At 40.3% G+C, this 21,684-nt stretch overlaps 2 protein-coding genes across 3 annotated transcripts; one reads left to right on the forward strand and one right to left on the reverse strand.

Annotated features, from left to right (window-relative positions):
- The first annotated feature begins 5,661 nt into the window (after positions 1-5,661).
- Positions 5,662-16,715, forward strand: LOC122836999 (tectonic-1-like). Its single transcript, XM_044127053.1, has 14 exons — positions 5,662-5,929; positions 6,053-6,176; positions 6,616-6,749; positions 7,405-7,553; positions 9,135-9,237; positions 9,984-10,096; positions 11,657-11,677; positions 12,162-12,296; positions 12,934-13,065; positions 14,422-14,510; positions 14,646-14,783; positions 14,869-15,016; positions 16,084-16,215; positions 16,445-16,715. Exons 1-14 carry the CDS (start codon positions 5,707-5,709, stop codon positions 16,589-16,591), a joined length of 1,788 nt encoding a protein of 595 aa, XP_043982988.1. The 5' UTR covers positions 5,662-5,706; the 3' UTR covers positions 16,592-16,715.
- On the reverse strand, positions 16,684-20,912 carry hvcn1 (hydrogen voltage-gated channel 1). Of its 2 annotated transcripts, none has more exons than XM_044127055.1 (6): positions 20,639-20,912; positions 18,971-19,183; positions 18,714-18,818; positions 18,394-18,625; positions 18,183-18,295; positions 16,684-17,019 (listed from the first exon to the last, which is right to left on the reverse strand). In XM_044127055.1, the coding sequence occupies exons 2-6, from the start codon at positions 19,142-19,144 to the stop codon at positions 16,963-16,965; spliced, it is 681 nt and encodes a 226-aa protein (XP_043982990.1). In that variant the 5' UTR covers positions 19,145-19,183; positions 20,639-20,912; the 3' UTR covers positions 16,684-16,962. The 2 variants fall into 2 exon arrangements, with proteins under 2 accessions (XP_043982990.1, XP_043982989.1); XM_044127054.1 differs by having other exon boundaries at positions 18,971-19,186; positions 20,639-20,908.
- Positions 20,913-21,684: the final 772 nt, after the last annotated feature.

Raw genomic sequence — 21,684 nt, forward strand, 5'->3', positions numbered from 1 at the left:
TTGTTGTATATACACAAGTACACGCACACGCCCACACATGCCTACACACACACACACACACACACACACCGGCACATTGCAGACAGAGGTCTTGCAGAGCAGTAATCTGGAACTCCAGTAAAATAGAAGTGTGTGTGTGGGGTGAGTGTGTGTGTAGAAGAGAAACTTGAGCTTGATTGCTGTAAAAGTCACTGGCCACCCTCTTGTCTCCTCAGGCTCTCTGCCTCTGTAGCTTAATAAAGCCCATTGGCTGCTGGTAACCCTGCTGCTTTATGGAAACATTACTGAAAGGCTGCTGGTGCAAATCCGCCGGCCTGCCAGACACAGCTTGTATATCTTCATGTTGACGCGTGTTATGCCAGACTAAATGCAAACTTGACTTGCTGGCCTTCATGTCACCACACTTAATTTCTTCCTATGAGCTATTGACCGGCCGCCTATTGATCCCCACACAATGTATCTCACAAATCATCTGTCTGTCGATCAATAAAGAAATCTCCTGGAAAATTCATATTGAGAAGCTGTTTGTGCTTTCCGCTTCCCAGCTGAATGGAGAGTATTGAATGTTAAGTTGATTAATCTGGCTAGTTTAAATTTGGCCATGGCTAGCTCTATTAAACAGTGGCCAGTGTAAATCAAGATGCTGCCTTTTGTGATTGAAATGAGCTGAGCTCTGCACACACAGTTGCTCAGGATAAATCAGAAGTCGGGTTTTCATATTTTCATCCGCAGTAATAACCTGTAATAACCAAGAGGGAATCTGGCAAAGCCAAGGTCTTTGTTGTGATGGATCATTCACACTGGATAGAGCAAAGACGGAATAAATTTCTGTTTCTACACCATATGCATGTTAAAGGTAGACGAGGACTTTGAGTTGATTTTGTTTGGATAATAATAAGCGATGTGCACCACTCACCTCTAAATTGATCAACACAATGTTGTGTGACTGATTAGGTACTTATTGAAATTATCAATACATAACAAATTGTGTAGGTGTGTGTGTCTGTATGGGGTGTGTGTGCGCATATGTGTGTGTGAATGTGTGAGTGAGCAAAAGACAGCTGGTTCTAAAAAGACAGGTTAGTGATTTGTGTTTATGAAAAATTCATAATGAGATTTAGAATTTTACTAAACAAGTTATTTTTTAAAAAAAAGTATGTATCACAAATTTCAAAATATCTTAGACCAATTAGTGAGATAAAGAACTTTTCTCTCCTCAAACAGTTCATTTTTTAAAAGAGAGAATTAAACGAGTGAGGGAACAGTTACAAATGGTTGTAGTCCAACCAGTTACCGTTAACCAACAAAGTTTAGTTTCAAAGGTCAAAACCAAAGGCAGCAGCAAGAGACACAACAAAGAGTTGGCCATGTGCTTGGAAAAAATCAGCTTAGACTGAATTCTCCACCTTGAGAACACAAGGTGGAGAGCAGTATTGTTGTTAGTGTTAGCAACACTACTGCTCTTTTTTTAAATTGATAATCAGTTCTTACCCCTGCTGTGGTTTATCTGATGCTTCTGCTCTTCTTAGCATAATGCTAATGCTTTTCTGGATAAATGTTACTATTTTTTAATTGTATTAAACTGGTATTTTTTTACACTTTTACTCCATTTTATTTCTGCTGGTATTTGAACATTTCTGTTCACGCAGGTTGATTGTCACTCATTTTAAACAATCTGTTGTTTGAATGCACAGATTCACATTTTGTACATTTTTTTAATTATCCTATTCAGCTGCACAGATTTTGGACTGCAGTATATAGCTATTTGTATATAATTTCATGTATTATTATTATTATTATTATTATTATTATTATTATTATTATTATTATTATTATTATTATTATTATTATTATTATTATTATTATTATTATTATTATTATTATTATTATTATTATTATTATTATTATTATTATTATTATTTATGTTGTAATTTTGGACTTACTGCACAGTATATTATTCTCATTATTACTTGATTGGAACAACCTGCTGTGACCCTTGAAAACAGACAGTGGGACAATGCACTATGACCTACACACTCACACACACACACGCACACACCCAATGCAGGTATGTGTGAGTGAAGGGCATGTGAGAGATGTTTTAATTTTAAGAGAAGATAACATGATGTTATCAAGACAAAGAGATGATAGACTGAGCAATGAAGGTGGGGAGAGGAGGATGGAAAGATCTCCAGAAAACATCAATATTCAAATCTGTGCTTGTGCTTTGTTATGGTGCAAATGATTTTATTGTATGTATTTGTGAAAAAGCTTTGGTTTTGTTGTTCATCACTAAAGAACAGGAAGTTCTTTACTGCATTAAGCAACAGGTGTATGAAAAAATGAAATCCCATGAGATACAGTAAGGCTCCTGCTTTTGGCTGCGTCCCTGTGTACCTGTGAAGGACACCAAAATGAGCCGAGTGGGAAACAGCAGAGACAACGACCTGATGAGAGATGGAGAGATTAGGCAGCAGATAGATGGACCCAGAGACTCAGAGATGTGCAGGATGAGAGGATTAGAGGAGCAGAGGTGCTGCTCTGTAGTACTGCCACATGATACACTGCACTTATACACACTTTGTTAACTTATGGGCTTAGAAAGGCCAGAACAACGTGAAAAATGCATCAAATTCACAGCTGGATCACGCTTTGTTCAAGAAGAGGGAAGAACTAACAGTGTCTGAAACAGGTTTTAGTTTTCACCCTCTGTGGTCAACAGTTTCTCCTGATCTTTAACTCTGTAGTTCTTCAAACATCCACTAGGTGGACATATTAGACTCAGTAAAGGGGTAGTATTGTGTAAAATCAACTTTCCTTTGGCTTTACATCATATAATAATGCTATTTTCTCATTAAAAACATTGCTTTGATTCTTCCATACATGTTTGAAAAATCCTTTAATCTCCGTGGCAACCATTCAGCTATACAAAATCAGGGTGGGCCTAATGCCACCTTTGAGACGCAGCTCTCTCTTTTGTCTGTGGTCACTGGGATGTAGTGATGAAACACAGAACTCTGATCATTGGGGTGTCCAAAGTGTGGCCTGCGGGGCCCTTTTTGGCTCCCAGACTGATTTTGTTTGGCCCTCAACTAGTAAAGAATTACAGTAGTCCAGCTTTGATGGAACAAACTTCTCACTTCTCAAATATGCTTAAGCCTACTTTGACTCAGTCTCTCTCTTGAAATCCCAATAGATACATTAAAGTTTGTGTTTGTCATGTCACAAAATGCAAAAAATATAAGGGGTGTAAAAAGTTTGAAAATATTTGGTTGTTTCCCATTTGAATGCATCCTTAATTAAACACACCAGCAGGTAGAGGAATACAAATTCAGTTCTCTCAGCTCTTTCCTTTGGAAATAACCTGTGGTGCGATGGAGGTGATGTGAAATGAAATCTGTTCCTTAGGAGAGGAAACCCAGAGAAGAGGAGGCCTGCCTCCGTGTGTTCCCTTAATGAGCTCAGGATTTATTCAATAAGCCGTTTGCTTCCTAATTAATGCTCTAATTAGAATTCTTTCCCCTCAGAGCCACACAGCCTCTCTCACACGACACAAGTGAGGGTCTGACCTTGTAATAACCTGTGTGTTTGTTGTTCAGTGATCATGACCAAACACACACACCCACTGACCATTACCGTCCTTACCAGTGTGCCTCCCCCTGTCGGCCCGGCCTTATCCCCACACATTAAAATTTTATATATTTATCAGCAACCCAGCCCACACCGCCTCAATGGCCATTCTGAATTAATAAATGAGTGTGAGAGATGATGAGCGGCAGATAAAGAGTTCACCTGACAGCGGATACAACCTGCACAGGGCCGTTATCAGGCAGAGTGAGGCCTAGGGTGTAAATGCCACTCATTCAACTGAAGGTCACTTACTTTTGATGCATCAAGTTAAGATGTGATCTTTGAGAGGGCATACCTCTATCAAAATGAAATAATTGATCAGTGTCTGCCCAGTTGGCACACAAGTTCAGTTACAGCCCATCATCAGCACCAGATACTCAGGTTCCCCATGGCAACAGAAGGACTTACAGCTCATAGATATTGGGTTTGTTGATTGATTTCTAACAGTCAGAGTGAAGTGTCCTCGCAAATCTTCATGCTTTTACTCCATCATGATAAACAATAAAATCTTTAAAATGTTTAAAAGGAACGTATTGTGCAAAATACACTTTTTGTACTGTGTTTTGTACTTTTTGTGTTGTGTTTTGTACTTCCATTTGGAAGTACAAAACACAACACAACACAACACAACACAACACAACACAACACAACACAACACAACACAACACAACACAACACAACACAACACAACACAACACAACACAACACAACACAACACAACACAACACAACACAACACAACACATGAGCATCAGTCAGTACTGTTCATGCAGTTTCTTTCTTTTCCACCAAATTCAACTTTAAATTCTCTCTCTTCATAGAGATAGAATGTTGAACATTTTAGAGAGTGCTGGAACATTCAACATTTTGCTGTACTTTTTCAGACAGTGTTCCTGCCCAAACAACTTTTCAACTCTAAATATATTTGCATTTTTAGTTTAAGTAGCCCTTCTGATTTTTTAAAATGTCAAAATTATACTTTATTTTTTTAAAAACATAATTGACTGATTCCAGGTAGCATGTTTCACTGTCCTCTGAGCTGAGATCAAAATGAACAAAATAAAATGTAGTGAGATTGTTTGATTTCCTGCTAAATTTGTTATCTGTTCGTTGTTGTGAATCTTTCCCAGCCCGACCAGTGATTGGAAGGATTTTGTTTTTAGAAAAGCCTGGAAAACCAGGCAACTTGTTTTTAACTAGATGTCCTGTATCGCCATCTTGTGGACAAAATAATTATATTTTAAGAGAGTAAAGGATCCGGAGGGAAAGTGTCTGGCAAAGTGTCTGTTTGAGCTGCTGTTATAGCTGAAATATAATGCAAACTTCATTTTATGTTAGGCATATTAATTAATCAATTATTCATTGCTCATTTTTTTCTGTATCCTTTGTGTAGTCGGCTGTCCTAAAAGGGACTGCATCTAATTATCCCGAGGCATTGCTCTTGAGTGGACACTGCACACATTTTGATGAAAAGGGAGAAACCAGACTAGCCCGATTAAACTCACACAAGTACAAAGAGATGATGGAATCTACTCAGGTTGAGATTTGAACCCAGTACCATACAGTACTGGGTTGTTGAGAACTCACCCTATTTTTCTTTCATGTAAAGCTGATTAAGGATGGAGAGTCATAGCGACCAAAGAGGAGAACCTGCATGTATGTGTTTATTATTTTAATTAACTTTTATTCACATCCAGTCTCACCTGGATGTGGAGGTGAGATGTGGAGAATTACAGCTGTACTTGTTGTAAAAATGTGATATTCATATTACACATATATGTAGAATGAACTATTAATAAACTTACGTCAGTCTGTCATTTCAGCTTTGGAATTCAATATGACAGTGAAGGCTGGTTTTCGAACATTTACGGTTCCTTTTCATGGGGAGAATTTTTCCGCCATAATTCGAGAGCACACATTTTCAGTCTGAATTCCCCCATATTCCTTCTTTACTTCAATTGCTAAACTGCAGTTCTGCTAACTGCCCATTGGTGGCAGTAACAACATTTTAATGCAGACAGAAACCCACCTGCAAACCAACTTAGAAGAAGAAGAACCATAGCAACGGTAAACAAAGATGGCCGTTTCAGTTTGTACAGTTTGGTGTAATTTGAACATCTTCGGTTTATTTATCTCAGTTATTTTGGTTACTTCCGCTATAAGTGCAACGAGCAACAGCAACGGACCCGGGAAAGAGAACTCTACAAACAGATACAACCAGGATAACTGTACAGAGCCGACAGTAACCCCCACAGAGCTGCTTCCTGACTCCGATACCCTCCTTCTCTCGGTGGCCGGTGGTAAGCTGTTTGTACATGGTCACCGACACAACTCAGCTGGACTAGCTAACACTCTAATTAATGCTGTATTAATCTGCTAACAACGCCATTGTGAGTTGATATTTCCCTCGGTGTGCCTGTCAGCTGACAGGTTGTGTCCCTGTGACGAGAACACGGCTGTGTGTGACATGAACTGCTGCTGTGATCGAGAGTGTAATGAGGATGACGTGGCTTTGTTCACCAGCTGCACGGTCACTACCGTGAGAAGGTAAGAGAGGAAAGGAGGGGAGGATCATCCAGAATGTTTCTGTCCTGGAGGCAGAACCCAAAGGGTCATTCACTGTCCAGGGATAAGCAATAACAGGGTTCCAACCCATGATAGACTAACATGGAGTTTCCTTGTGTTTCTTTGTGTTTTCTATGGGACATTGGAAAAAGTATTTGCAGTGTATTTGACTCTAGTCTTAAAGTTGTCCATTCATTCATTACGGTCTGTGTTTCTTGCAGTAATTCAAACTGACTGATGTAGAAATAAATTCATATGGGATTTTTATTTGTCATTTACAAATGACTAAAATGGTTAAAAATTGTTTAAATTTAAGTCTAGACCCCCCCCCCCCCTTCGCCCTACCCACACACACACACACACACACACACACACACACACACTCACATATTTCATCCTGTCATCTTTCCATCCCTTGCAGTGGCAGCAAGCAGCTGTGCAGCCAGGATGTAGCCGTTTACAGTTTAAGGACCGATGTATTTGGCTACTTAGTGCTGCAGTCATCTGTTCAGAGAGAGACCAACTACGACATCCTCTGCATCTGGTCCCAGAACCGTAAGCAGCTATTTACATCCAGGTTGCTATGAAGAAACGGGAACCGTGGTTCCTTTAGACGACAAGTTCATGGATTTCAGCTCACTTTTAAAACCCACACTTTTGGTTTTTCTACCCATGAAATATTTTGGTAAATAAAGTAGATTAAGAGAAAATATATTAGACCATAGTCAATATTTGCTTTACAAAAAGGCAGAGCTTTGGAGAATCAATTTGGCTGCAGCTCATTTTGGGATGATTTTAAATCCATTTCTTGTGTTTTTAAAGGATAGGGTATAATAATAATCAGAATATTTTTCATCAAATTTCCCCAGAGGAGTGTCTGCACCTGCATGTGGCTCTGCATGTTTCAGCTGTTTCTGTGCTTCATCCCAGCTGTTAAACATACAGGCTGCAGAACTGGGTTTCCACACACTTCTGACAATTGTGGAATGAACTGAAATAGAATTATATTTTGTTTTGTAAAATAAATGAATCTGAATGTCTTTAATAAGCTACACAGTGTGACATGCATGTTAAGGTTGACGGTTATAACTGGTTGTGCTGCAGGGCTGATCCGTGCCACATGGGGGCAGTGTGTAGCTCACAATATGAAGAACTTTAGAGTTTATAACAACCATACAGCATTTAAATCCTTCTCCACTGTTGTGTTTAGGTTTCGATGGACTGTCTTTTCCCTCACTGTCTCTTCCAACTGGCGACAACTTTGATTCCCTCTTCAGTCAGTTTGTCGGCTTTATATTTGACTCTGAGAGTGTTGGTGAGGGGCGGCCTGCAGAAGTCCAGGCCTCATCTGGATACCAGGTTAGTTTTGTTTTAAAGCTTGATAAGATGAACATGTTTAACTTTATGAAAGAGTTTGTTTACTTTTTGCAAAGAAAACTTAAACCAAGTAGAACAAAGCATGTCTAATGTTTATTGTTATTCACTTTATGGAGTGTTATGCTCTGTTATGCTTTATTCACTTCAAAAAGTTCAAAAGAAGACATCAGTAAGGCTTAATTAATTCTTATTAATTTGGATTCACCTGAAGTTTAGTCTGATTGTTTAAATGTGTGTTTAGCCAAGGAGCCATTTTTAATGATAACAATAGTAAACCATTTTATTGGTAAATGACTTTTTAAAAACAATTGTTCGCAGCATGGACAAAGAAATTTGAGTCTTGTAGAAAACAATTGACTGCTAAGTAAAAGCATTTCTTCTGCTTCGATTACCTGATAATATCTTCTTACAGTAAATACTTTTACAAGTATTCACTTTGAATACTTGCAAAAATATTTAGAATAGGGGTGTGCCGATAAATTGTCCCTGATTTCCTTAATCTTGGGAGATCGTCCAATGCTTACATTTGAACCTGATCTTATCCATCGATCTCACCTACATCTGCAAAGATGTGAAAATCAGCCACTGTCTCCTTTTGCTCTGCAGTGAGAGGTTTGTCTGCAGACCGCCCACCAGGTTACATCTGGAGGTCTGCAGTTAACAATAGTCACCTCACGGTTCTCATATTTTCAGACTCAGAACGTTGGTATTGGTCAAGAATTGACAGGTCAGACTTTTTAAAGATCAGTGATCAGCCAGAAACCTGCAATCATTGCACCTCTGATTGAAATCATTGAACTTTTACCCTTTTTGCCACATTAAAACCACAAACTGTAATGGATTTTATAGGATAAAAAATACAAGTCAGTGCATACTTAAAATGATACACCATGTTGCATGCTGATTTAGCATATGTTCAGCCCCATCACTGGTTCTCCAGAATATAGATGGAGTGCAACAGAAGTCACGTCATAAGTATAAATAAAAGCAAATGTTCTCTGAAGGCCTCAGAGGTTTGTTAGAGAATGTTGAACAAACAGCATCATGAAGACCAAGGAACTGGATGGAATGATTTAGATTAAAGCATATTCATGGCCTACTCAAAACCCAGATCTAAATCCGATTAACAGCCTGTAGCAAGACTTAAACATTGATATTAACAGAGGCTCTCCATGCTGTCTGACTCAACCTGGATTGTTTTGCTAAAAGCCTGTATTTGTTCACAGAGAGCAGCTTTATAAAAAAAAACCTGTCAATTTTCTTCTGCTTTACAGTTATAGTGTCACACACCAAAGTCCAATAAGATATTGTAGTCTGAGGGCCTTTTTATGATAAAATATTGAAAATGTTGGTTGTGTTGGTTTCTGATCTGTTGTGGAAGTTCTCCAGAGAGATCGCTTGGATCAAAACAAAGCTGTAAAAGTGAAGCGCCTGCAGCTAACACATGCTCAGCACATGTGCTAGCTCCTTCACAGTTTCAACGTTTTCATCAGGGTTCTGGGGAGAACGTGTTCTCCACGTGTTAGCATGTTCTGATTCTGTTCTGGTGGTTTGTTGTTTCAGTTCGGGGATGTGTTGGCTACGGCAGAACTGAGCGGACAGAAAGGGATTTTCTGTCTTCCAGCTCCTGGTGTCACTGCTGACTGTGTGAACAGCAGCCCTGCAGGTAACCCATCCATTTAACTCTGACACACACACACGCACACACACACACGCACACGCCCACACACACTGGGTTTGTAATCTCATCAAAATAAACCAGAAAACTTTGACTTTTCGAAACTTTGATTTTGGTAAATAAGAAAACAGACATACAGACTTGACAAAACTAAAGTGTTTCTTTGACTTTCTAACCATTTGTTACCCAGTAACATTTCAGCTGAGCATCAATAAAAACTGTCAAGTTACTATATTTAGGTTAATAGGGTTAGGGGTAGGGTTAGGGTAGGGTTACCCTAACTGTGAGGTTACTCATTGCTGAGTCACGTTACTGTGGTGATATCAAGTCTACAGTGGGCTGCAAAAAGTAGCCAAAGTCCAAATGGAAACACAGTTCCAGCTGTAAACCTTCAGGTTCCTGCTGCTGCTCAAGATGAACAGAATGGTCCTTTATTTTGTTCTTCAGAGGACAAATTTTCAATGAACAACAGAAAAGGAATTAAAGAAATAGAGGCATATGCATTTAAAAGTGTAATTGTTATTAGATTAAAATAGGCTAAAATAAAAACAGTCAACTTTGTACAACAATAATTGGCTGTTTATAAGACGACAGAATCGTGTGCAACAAGCAGCAGCTGTATAGGAACCGGTTCAGGACTCTGCTTCTCTGGGTCTGAAACTTGTTTTCACATTTTGCCATTTTGTTTCAGGCAGATAAAAAGTTAATTCTGTCTTTCCTGGTTCCGTCTCCAGCGTTCCTGAAGGACCAAAGCAGTCGATGTTCCCAGCGTTTGGCTCTGGACGGAGACTGTAGCTCCCTGCAGGCGCTCAGGGTGGACACCTACACTAACGTTCAGCTGTTAGCTGTGAGTTCAGAGGTTTTGACTCCCATTCTGCTCATCTCAGGACACAATGCACAAAGCTCCACTCCATCATGCTAACAAATCCATTTAGTTAAGGAAATTTCAACACTGGTGTGAAGAAAAACTCCTACATACTCACAAGCTTTTGCAAGTTCCCTAAGTTCATACTCATGCAATTGTGGTGAGTATTATTTACAGTGGAATATGTTTTGCAAAGTTCTGCTTTGTGAAACATCCTTCTGTATTCAGGTCTTGTTAAGTAACAGAGCACGTCTCCACTAGTTACCACGCTGTCTGGGTGATTCACACACCACTACTCTGGAGGTTCCTGCTTCTTTTTCTTGAAGTACACTGAAGAAAAGTTCATCGATCAGAAATAACATTATTAAAATAGTGTGTTGGTTCAGACCCTCACAATGAGCTGGGGTCTCTGTCACCGAGACGTTAGCAGGAGCTCCTTTAGGTTCTGTGTCTCCTCCATGGATCAAAGTTGAATTGATGTGGTGAACTTGGAGTCCAAGTGAACACCTCAAACCTCCCTGAACCACTTTGCTTTGAGCCACCAGATCTTAGGTAGACGTCTCCACCTGGAGAGCATGACCCAACGTTTTCCATCACTTAGCATCATACTGCCTCTGGCATTGCTTCATGTACCCTGATGGGTCTTTGGCTGTGCCGCCCAATGTGCATGTATTCTTAAGCCTTCCTACAATCACAGCTAATGGAACTCACCTGTAGGATCAGACCACATGTGCATCAAGAAACCTTTGCTACTAACCACTGTAGAGCAGGAGAACACACAAGAGCAGCAGAGTTGGAGATGCACTGACCTGGTCACCCAGCCATCACACTTTGGTCAAATTATTGTTTATTCTTCCTGCTTCCAACTAGAGTGCATCAATAAATCGGCCTCAATTTTCTTAATTTTGGACAATCAGCGATACTTATATGTGAAACCGATCTAATCCGTCAGCCGTATCTACGCCCACAAAGTGAAAATCTGCCACTTTCCACCAGGGCATGCCTGCAGGAGCGCCCTTAACTTTATCGTTGTATTTGGGGACTTTTCAAATGAAAAAAAAATCTGCCAAAGTCAGAATTGGCAGGTCAGGTTTTTTAAAGAACCTCTACTTCTAAAGCAATAACCTTTAAGACAAAAATGTTCACTTCCTGCCTGAAATCTTCCACCCGCTAAAATATCCCATCATGGACATCAGTTATTAACTTAATAATGCTAGGCCTTATGCTAACTAAAAAGTGGGTCTGATTTGATTTAAACGTCTTAAAGTGTCATTTCTGGTCTGGTGTGAAGCTCTGCACACAGATCTGATTCTTTCCCACATCTTGCTAAAGGCTCCAATTATTTTCACTGAGGAAGTTGGTAGACTGAGTTAGATCTTATCTGGATTTAGGATCTGAGATCTGAGCAGAGATTCACCTCAGAGAAGAACATTCTGAAGTCAGATATCCACTCTGCAGGAAGCTGCTAAAGTCACAATGTATGAGAAAGAGAGAAGTGCAATATGAAAACAAATTCTAAAGAAAATCTTTTGTCTTTGACAGGGGAGGAACGCAGACGCAGCAGTAAGTATATTTACTGTTTGTTGAAATATTTTGGTTTATTTGTTTGTGAAATATTTATTTTATTATTTGAGAAAAGTCGATTTCAGACAGTAAGAACTAAAAAATGTTGTGGCAGAATAAATAATGATCTTCACATAATTCTACACTGTTAAAAAATTCTGCGCAATAGACTTAGGAAGTGTAGAGTTCAACTGCAGCTCTCTCTATTTGTCACTGAATGGTCATTCAGTTCCTCCTCTGTGAAGATCCACAGCAATGTTTCATGCATCCGCTACACAATGTGGAAACGACCTAGTTCATGTTCTGGTGTACATTACTTTCCATTTCATGCACATGCTGACATAATCAAGGGCCTTAAAGTGGCAGCGTTAGCAGCTACAGTGAAGTCCAAAAGCTGACAACGTCCTTCAGGTTCAGAGAAGATGTAAATCAACCATCTGCTGCTAATAATAGATGAAATTGTTCATCTGGTGTCTTCCCTCAGGTTGTTCCTGTCGATGTGGCTTCAGTCATCTTACAGTCCATAGAGGGCGCTCAAACTGAGCTGACTGTCAGTGATGGAGAAAACCTCCTTCCTGTTCTCACCACATCCAGCGGCTGTGCTAACGTGGTGCTGAAGGTGAGTCAGCCCAGTTCAGTATATTTCTGATTAGAGGTTGGCTCAAGAACTTGGGCCGCTCAAGTTCATCTGTGTGAAGCTAGACGAGCTTCACACAGCTTCTCTTTTATTTCACACAGCAAATAAGTGAGAATATAATTTATTATGCTAACCAACTCAACAACACAGTGTCTTCAAGTCAGGCGTTTCTTTGGAGCCGCTGCAACACAGACCTCTACAGGAGGCCCTTGCAGCTGTAACCCTCTATAAAGACTTTTCAGAGATACTCCATCTAATATCCCTGTTGGAGTAATAAGGTTTTACTGATCCTCTGCTTTTCTTCTGCAAATTTGCTAGCAGAAGTTTAGCACATTTGCTAAACCTCTGCTAGACTGGGCAGACTATGCAAGTCTAGCAGAGAATCTTTCTCTAACCATGACTTTGCTGAAATTCTGACAGTATCAACATAATCCTGTAAATCATAGCAGCAGACCCAAAGACCACTTGATTGTTGAGTTTTTTTAAAGCTACTGCTGGAATGTTAAAGACAAGAGTACATTCTTGAACCTCTACAAAGAACATAATCTATATATTTACATTAAACACACAAATGTTTTTAACACATGGACCAATTGCCGTTTTTTTTTAATCTCCTCAGGCTGTTTACGTGATTAAGTATAACTCGAGTGGTGAGCTAGTAAATGCCAGCGTGTCTCTGGTGCTTGGATTTGTCAACACCAGCAGGACTCCCAACTCACTGCAGCAGGAGTTTCAGGTCATGTACCTCCAGGTAATAATTCATCTCTTTACACTACAGAGCATTGTAGCTTCTCTTCTCTATAGATACAGCAGTTTCTCACTAACACACCTGCTTTCATTGCGAGTGTCTTGATTTGATACGGTCACTGATTACATAACAATGTCAGAGACTTTTGTTTCACAGTAGGTGTAGGGTTGCACCAATTGCAGTTTTCTGGCCAATCACTGATTTTTGGCTGAAAAGTTGTCGGTAACAATAGCTGTGTTTCCACTGGCCATACAGTTGCACAGATTGGAATCACAAAAAAATAATAAAAAAGTTTGGTTCATGGAAACAGTGTGATTTAAAAAATAACTCTTTGTTGTTCAATGAAAGGTTTTTCATCAAATAACATGAGTTGTGAGCTATTCATGACTCATAGCTACACATATTTGATATTTGTAGCCTCCAGTGGCTACAAAAAGCCAATTGGCTACAGTTATTTATAGCCACTGGCCCCCATGGAAAAGGTGCAGCTGCCTCCTCCAGAGCTCTCACAGTTCATCCAAAGTTAAGTTTGTCCTTCCAAATTGTTCAATCCGAAGCTCGTCTGTAAAACGACCAGCTACAATAATGAAGGACTTGTTGTTGCAGTTCCTCAATAAGATGCTGACATCTTCTCTGATGGCTGAGGATGAGCGCTAGAGTCATGAAATATGAAAGCATCTCATGTAACTGTTTACATCCATCGCTGCCATCACTTTTAATGACATATTGGATGAACAAACGTATTCATGTGGGAATTGAATTGCATTTATTATGTGATGGAAACACTGCAATTTCAAAATAGTGTGTTTTTGACATTAGTAGAATATCAAAAAGGCAAAAACACAGTTACTGGGGTGGCTGTTGGTAACTGCACACATTCAGACGTCCTGGTGGGCAGGCCTGTCAGTCAGTCCTGTCAGTCAGTCAGTCCTGTCAGTCAGTCCTGTCAGTCAGTCAGTCCTGTCAGTCAGTCCTGTCAGTCAGTCAGTCCTGTCAGTCAGTCCTGTCAGTCAGTCCTTTCTCACAGCAGAGCAAAGGAGACAGGCGTTGAATTTCAGACCTTTGCAGAGGGAAATCAGATCGGTTGCACGTGTCGGTTGATTGCAGATCTCCGACACGTGCAAGTGGAGGGAATCAGCTCAGATTTATTGGCGTGTCACTCATTAATTATTTTAATTCTGTCATGAAACTCTATGTTTTTGCTGCTTGTGTAAAACCTACTAAGTGGGTGTTGAGTTGACTAATGAAAACAATTCCTGACAATTGTGCTCAATTCTCTATAAATTGATAATGAACTGCACATGTTTTTCTGACACTAACTCAAAGTTTGTTTTGTTTTTTCCTGTGCTTTGTTTCAAGGTGGATGGCGGGGAGCCTGCAGTCCATTACAGTGGAAACCCGGGTTATGTGGTTGGAATGCCTCTCATGTCAGGAGACAGAGCAACAGAATATCCTTGTTCTTATGGGTTTTTATGCCACGGATGACAGTGAAAGTCTCTGGAAATTTAAATATAAAGTTCTTGTTAGGGACAAACTTGCTGACTCGATTTGATCTGGGATGTATCCTTATCTATCCCTCCCACTGGCATCAGTAGAAGTATCAACCTCAGAGATACTCTGTCTCTGCTGCAGAGTACCAAAGACCAGGACTGTCTGAAGGGTCCTCACCAGCGCTCTCCTGTCCTGTTTGGTCAGGACTACATGTCAGGCTGCACACTAAGGCAAAGCACCCAGCTAGCAACACATCTGTTCCCAGCAAGGTGTTCTCTTGTCACGTATTACCCTACTGTCCTCTTGCCACTCTAGACTGGAGGATATAACCAACTGCTCCCTCGTCTCCCAGTCGCTCTTGAATGTTCTGAGAGGACCAAGTCCCCCTCAGTATGTGGCTTCCTTTGGAAACTCCCGGTTAGAAAATGTCCTGGACTGGGTGCCAATCAGCATGAATCCCATGGTGAGAACAGTTTGAAATGCACATATCATGGTGTAACACAAATTTAGAATTTGTTTCCAGGATGAGCTCACCTCAGTGGTAGAGTAGCTGATCACCAGGGACCCACTGTGCTTTTATTTTAAAAATGTTCAAAGTTGGCAGGAGATTTGACTACGTACAAATTGCATACATTATTGACAATAATGTTACTTTATGAGTTTCTTGTATGCGAGCAAGAAATCCGTAAAGGATGTTATGTTCACGCTGCAAAATGTAACACATAATCAACATGTAAACTATGTGTAGACAGCATGTCCACAACACATAAAATACATCTATGCCTTTTCCTTTTTCCACCTTAACAAAAGGTGTATTTTCTGTTGTTAATTACACATGACATTGTGAAGTTATCACATGTGAAACAGTAAAGTATGTGAAGTTTTGGTAACACTTTATTTGACAGGTTGTGAATAAGACTGTCATGACACTGTCATAAACATGACATAAGACCTGTCATGAACATGATTAAGTCTTCATGAATATTTATGACTCTTGTCATTATTCAAAATGACTGTCATGACAACTTGACATTAACCAAGAAATCATGATCTGACATAAATTTGTTATAAAAGTATTATTACTGATTACACTTTAAAAATGATGCAGCTTTATGTCATTAAAGCTAAAGTGTCATGATTTACCAAATGACACTTTATGATAAGTCATTAATGTTTATGAAGACTTATTCATGTTCATGACAGGTGTTATGACATGTTTATAAAGGTGTCATGACAGTCTTATTCATAACCTGTCAAATAAAGTTTTACCAAAACTTCACATATTTTATGCATTGTCTATGTGTCGATGTCCATTAAAGAAATGTTAAGTGTATGTTCAGGAAGCCTTTCACAGGCTCGGTGGAGCGCTCCACCAGGGCAGCAGGGGGACCAGCTGGCTCATTGCCTCCTCCGCTTCTCCTTGGACTTTGGAAAGAGAAAGTGTCTGACTGACTGATTTTTGTATTTTATTTTGAGCCATGAAGCTGTTTGATGCTTGATGGTGACACATTTTGTTTCTATCATTTGCAGGAAGCTCAAAGTTGCAACATCCCACTGTCACTTCATTTAGAAATAGAATGGACCAAGTACGGATCCCTGGTGAACCCCCAGGCTCAGATTGTGAGCATAAGAGAAATGATTGAGACCAACCAGAGCAGTTTGGTAAGACTCACCAGTACTTCCACAAAATGCCATAATGCAGTGAGGCACTGGTTTGAAGACTACTGACGATCTTCATCATAACATGTTACAAATAGCCAAAAAGGAAAGTCAGCATTCAAAGAGACAGTGATAATAAGTGGACTCTTCCACTTTGTCTATAGGGGAATCAGACCCAAAGGGACCAGGATGAAGTCATTTGTCTTGACTGTGTGTTTGTCCTCTCCTACAGGTTCTACTGTCTGGTGGCAGCAGCATTGTACCAGTCAGAAGCTCAGTGGCCTTCATCCCTGTATCTGCAGCAGCTGTTCCTGGTTACCGAGCTGCACCCAGCATTAATGCCAAACTACCCTTTGATTTTTTCTTTCCTTTTGTCTGAACCTTCCAGTATGAATGGAAGGTTCTCTACAAACGCTGGCAGATCTTTATTGTGTAAATGCTGTATATAAAAGTTTCTGTGTGACAATTTTGAAATAAAGTATTTTATTTTTACTATCAAATACAAAGATCAACTTATTTAAAGCTGCTTTTCACAAAACATAATACTTGATGGCATATATATTTCTGTACAAGTTACAAGTCTGAAGTAGTCTGAACATGTTTACAAACCCATGAAACTCAACATCATTGACTTTTAATAGACGTTTAACAGAAATGTCCTGTAGGGGGCGTACTATTAAATGAGACTGGTAAACAACAAGTCATACACAGATCAGGTCTGTGAAGAAGGTGACCACGGAGTTCATAGTGTTAGAATCCAATGCCATGTTTCTTCAGCAGAGCCTGCAGCTTCTGGTTTTCTTGTGCCTGTCACAGAAAACAAATGGTATGTTGTTAGAGTTTCCTCTCTTCCTGGAACAGGAAGCACTGAGCTACTGCCGTCTCTCTGTGTTTAACCCGGCCTCTCCTAGACAAATTTACACTTTTTAACTGACAGGGTTAGCGCAAATAAATCTTTAGTTAGTTGCTAACTTCAATTCTAATTATATCTGCCACAGAAAACCTGCAACCCTTTAACACCAATTTAATCTTGACATTAAAAATGACATGTTCTATAATACCCTCAATGATTGACTTTGAGCTCATATGATTTTCTCTACAGTCAGTGTTATTTTGTTCCTGAGTTTCTTCTTTACAGTAGAAAGTTCAAAAAAGCCACAGAAAAAGTTTTTATTTCCTCCACTGTCATACAGAACTGCTGAGTAGACAGTCTTCACCCACTTCAAAATAAAATGTACAGTTTTATTATCATTCACTTTATTGTTGAATGACAATATCTTCAAAGTTAGCAAAAGCGTTAAATGAAAAATTACCTCCATTATTAGCAGATTAGCGGAAGTGTTCTCCCCACTGTAAACTGAATGTGATTGCACTATATAACCAATTAGGATCATATTTGAATATATTTAACAAAGTTTGGATCTGTTCATGTAGAGTAAATGGATTAGCTTGTAGGTTTCGGAAGGTAAACTTGATCTGTTTTACAACGTGTTTTGAGATATTTGCTGTAATTAGCACTGTATAAAAATGCAGGCAGGCTGTACAATGATGTCATTTTCCCTGTGTACCGCTGGGCTGCCAGTTTCTGCAAAGTCTGTTTGTATTTTTTGGTCATCATGGGTTGCCCAGTCCAATTGTAATCACTCTTCCCCCACAATTAATTAAAAAGTCTGGACGTCAAGGTTTCACTGTGAAATAATCAATTTACAGCTCAACATCTCGCCAACTACAATGGCTCCATCCATGGAAAACAACAATTTGATTGCAGCCTACTGCCAATCAAACTGGCTAAGTCCAGCTTTAACACCCCTGATTGGACAGACAGACAAACAGATTGGAGCTACGTAATCTCTGAAAGTGGACATGAATCTGGCCACAGCTGACTGGGTGAAGAAGCAGGCAAAGCCACGTCCATGGAGAATGGGCATTTAAGACCTCCACACTGATCAGATTACGGTTCAGAAGCTCACCAGCTCATCATTGCGCTTCTGTAGCTCTGTTGCTCTTTCGACGAGGTGATCGTAGCTCTCCTTCAGCTTGTGGACTTTCTGGTCTGCACGAGTTTTCACCGACACCAAGATTCCTGCAGCCCATTGATAAATGGTCAGCTCTATTCTTAGAACACCCTCTGTCCATCTATATACTGTGTATCAACTAAATAGATATGGGAGTGCCACTGACCGTTGACAATTCTGGCTACCCTCCAAAGTCTCAGCAGGATGAGGAGACCCACTCCATCAAAGGCATCCTCATGGAAGATGAAAACGATGTCCAGCACAAATGATACAACCACCACTAAAGCATCAAACACCTCAAACTTGTGATAGAAGAACTCAAGGCGGAACACAAACAGCTTTCCAGCTAGCTCCACCATGAAGAAGGTGAGGAGGGCCAGGCTGAGGTAGTGGAACACCTGTTAGAGAAACATGTACAGCGGTCACGGGGATATGCAGTTTCCCAAAAGAAGCCTGGGGAAGTGTCTGGATGTGAAACTGTGTCACCTCAGGAGCAAGATGACCGTGTTCCAGCTTAATGACAGACAGGTCTATTAGCAGCTCCGCCATGACGAAGAGGGCGTCCAGGATAACCAAACACACTACAGCGATCTACAGGCACCGACAGCAGAGAGAAATGTTCTTCCATCAATGTTCATTGGCGTGTTTTATATGATGCAGAGTGTATATGCATCTCAATATAAACGTCTCTGTTGCCCAGTAGAGGTGTGTGGTAGAAGCGTTGTGCAGCAGGTGGGGTCTACCTGGAAGCGGTCTGAGGTGAAGAGCCTCTTCAGTGAAGCCCTGAAGGTGAGAGCTGCTGGGTACTGACCGGTCGCTGGGCTCAGCTCCTCACTGTCTACATGCAGCTCCTCCTCCACCCACTCGCCAGGCTGCACGTCGCCCACGGCGGTGAAATGCCTCAGGTACCGAGACATGGCAGAAGGCCACACACAAGACGACGGCCCACCTCACCTCTGCTGTGGGGCACAGAAAAAAAAAAAGAACGAAAATTTAATGAATCATTTTCATTTTAATATTTCAGAAACTCTTCAGATGATGTTGAAATGTGCAGCTTACAGAGAGTTTCTCTGTGGACTAAAAGCAAAAGAGTTTAAAACTGGTGATCTGTTCTGGTCCTTTTCACCTTATGGAAACATTTCTTCACATTAGACAATCAGAGTTCAGTTCTGCTTTCCATCAGATTACAACATAAGATGAATCAACTTCACTATTTCACTCCGATGTTGGAAGGAAACAGAAGGAACCTGCACAGCTCCAGAAAACTGTGTTTTCATTTCCACTGTCGTGCTACACGTTCTTCAATTTATTCTGGAAAACTGATAATGGCAGCGAATTGGAGCAGCTCCAATAAGTTAGCTCTGATTTGTTCTTTACCTTCAGAATATTTTTCGGTTGAAGTGTTGCTGTCCGGTTCTGGATGCTCTGCACCTGAAAGGAGTTTGGCTCTCACTTTTTTACTTTTACAGTGTATCGCTTTTGTAATTGTTAGCAGCCAGTTCACATCTCAAAAGCTCAAACAGACTTGAAAAGGAGACTTCATGGACTCAGAGCAGAACCAGAAACAGCATCACCGTCCACAGCAACTTCCTGCAGATTGCAACATGAGATGAATAAACTTCACCATTTGGAGATATTTTGATTATATGAGTTGCAACTGCATGCAATTTCCCTTTGTGATGAATAAATAATTGATTTTAATTGAATGATTGATTTTGAAGGACCCTGGGTCAGCCTCTCTTTCCATCTCCCTATTAAAGCTATTTTCTTCTTTCAGACCTGAATTCACTGACAAACATTCTCTCAGGTGTAGCAAGTAAAAGGTCAGAATCTTCTTCAGTCCCACATAAAGCAGCAGGCAGTGGGGTGGGCCTATTCAAAGCCCGATGTGCCCTATGCCTATATACTGCACTTACAAATATGCGACTGAAAACTAATTCATGACACCAATTAAAGTCCACAACTAAGTCATATACAGAATATGTTTCTGTTATTTGTATCTGATGCTTATATTTCCCACTTCTCACCACAGTCTCTCCCGCCCCAACCCAAAGCTTTTTATTGGCGCCCTGTGCAGCAGCCACATTACCCATACACTGAAGAGCTTTCAGTAAAGTTCATAAACATGTCTCTGGTGTTGGAAAAAAAAAAAAAAGAAAAAAAAAAACACCAAATTTCCAAGTAGTTTTACTTTTCGATTAAAAGAATCTGAAACTCTGTCAGAAATCAAAGTTATTTCTAAAGCGGGATTTAAATGAGCAAAGAAAAAACGCACAAAAAGTTTCTCCTCCAAGTTCTAGAAACCTGCAGACGGATCGGTTTTGAGAGGATTTTTTTTCCCCCAGGAAGAAGGGAGATAAAAGCGGCCACATCTGATAGCAGCACTGAGGAAAAACGGGAAGACTTCTTACCTGATGTGTTTGCAGGAATCAGTTGTTGTCCCGCTGTCCGCCGAGGGAAGCTCAGCAGCTGCTGGCAGGAGGCTGCAACTCGTGATCAAAACAACCGTGTGGCTCTGATTCTGCAGAGCCAGCATTACTGACAGAAACAGCGACCAGCGGCGGCTCGGATCGGCTCAGTGGAGCGGAAGCTGTATCTATGAGGGACCGAGGAGGAGGAGGAAGAAGACTTCTGGGCAGGGAATCTGCTCCTCCTCTCACTTTAAACAGCTCCAGAGAAATCAAACTTCAGTTATCCGGTGTTGTGATCTGCTGCGTTTATGTGGCCCTCTGGTTCACATCGAAAGAACCTCCGAGATAACACCTGTGTGTTTAAGCGCTATTTTAATCAAATCAAAGCGGGTTTTATTTGTTTATCAAATTATCACTGTGAAAAGATGCTCAATTTTACTTAGAAATACTCAACTTATACAGAGATAAATATTTATCTTTCTAACAGGTTGTTAATGGATACTTTTAGCAGTACATTCTACCACAAGAGGCACTTTGAAGAAATTCTTGATTATAATATGACCAGAAATGAGTTTGACATCCAAACACCTCACGTCTTTCACACTCTGACCTCTAGATGGCGATAAAGTGCGAATTATGTCATGAGGGCTTTTTAATAAACAGGGCTAAGATCCATCCATCCATCCATCCATCCATCCATCCATCCATCCATCCATCCATCCATCCATCCATCCATCCATCCATCCATCCATCCATCCATCCATTTTCTAACCCCATTGTTCCCAGTGGGGTCTGGAGGGCTGCTGGTGTCTATCTCCAGCTAACATTCCGGGTGAGAGGCGAGGTCAGCCTGGACAGGTGGCCAGTCTGTCAGATCTAAGATAATTAATAAAATTATTTCATGCAGCAAAATGCTAATACTTAATACGTAGAAACATTTTTTGGATTGGTTTGTAGATTCTCAGGGCTGTGATACTTATAATGACATTACTTTGTATCAAAGTGGAAAAAACAAATCTATATGCTTTGAGCTTGGTTCAGCTTTC

This window comes from Gambusia affinis, linkage group LG09, assembly GCF_019740435.1.
Source record: "Gambusia affinis linkage group LG09, SWU_Gaff_1.0, whole genome shotgun sequence".
Taxonomy (NCBI): domain Eukaryota; kingdom Metazoa; phylum Chordata; class Actinopteri; order Cyprinodontiformes; family Poeciliidae; genus Gambusia; species Gambusia affinis.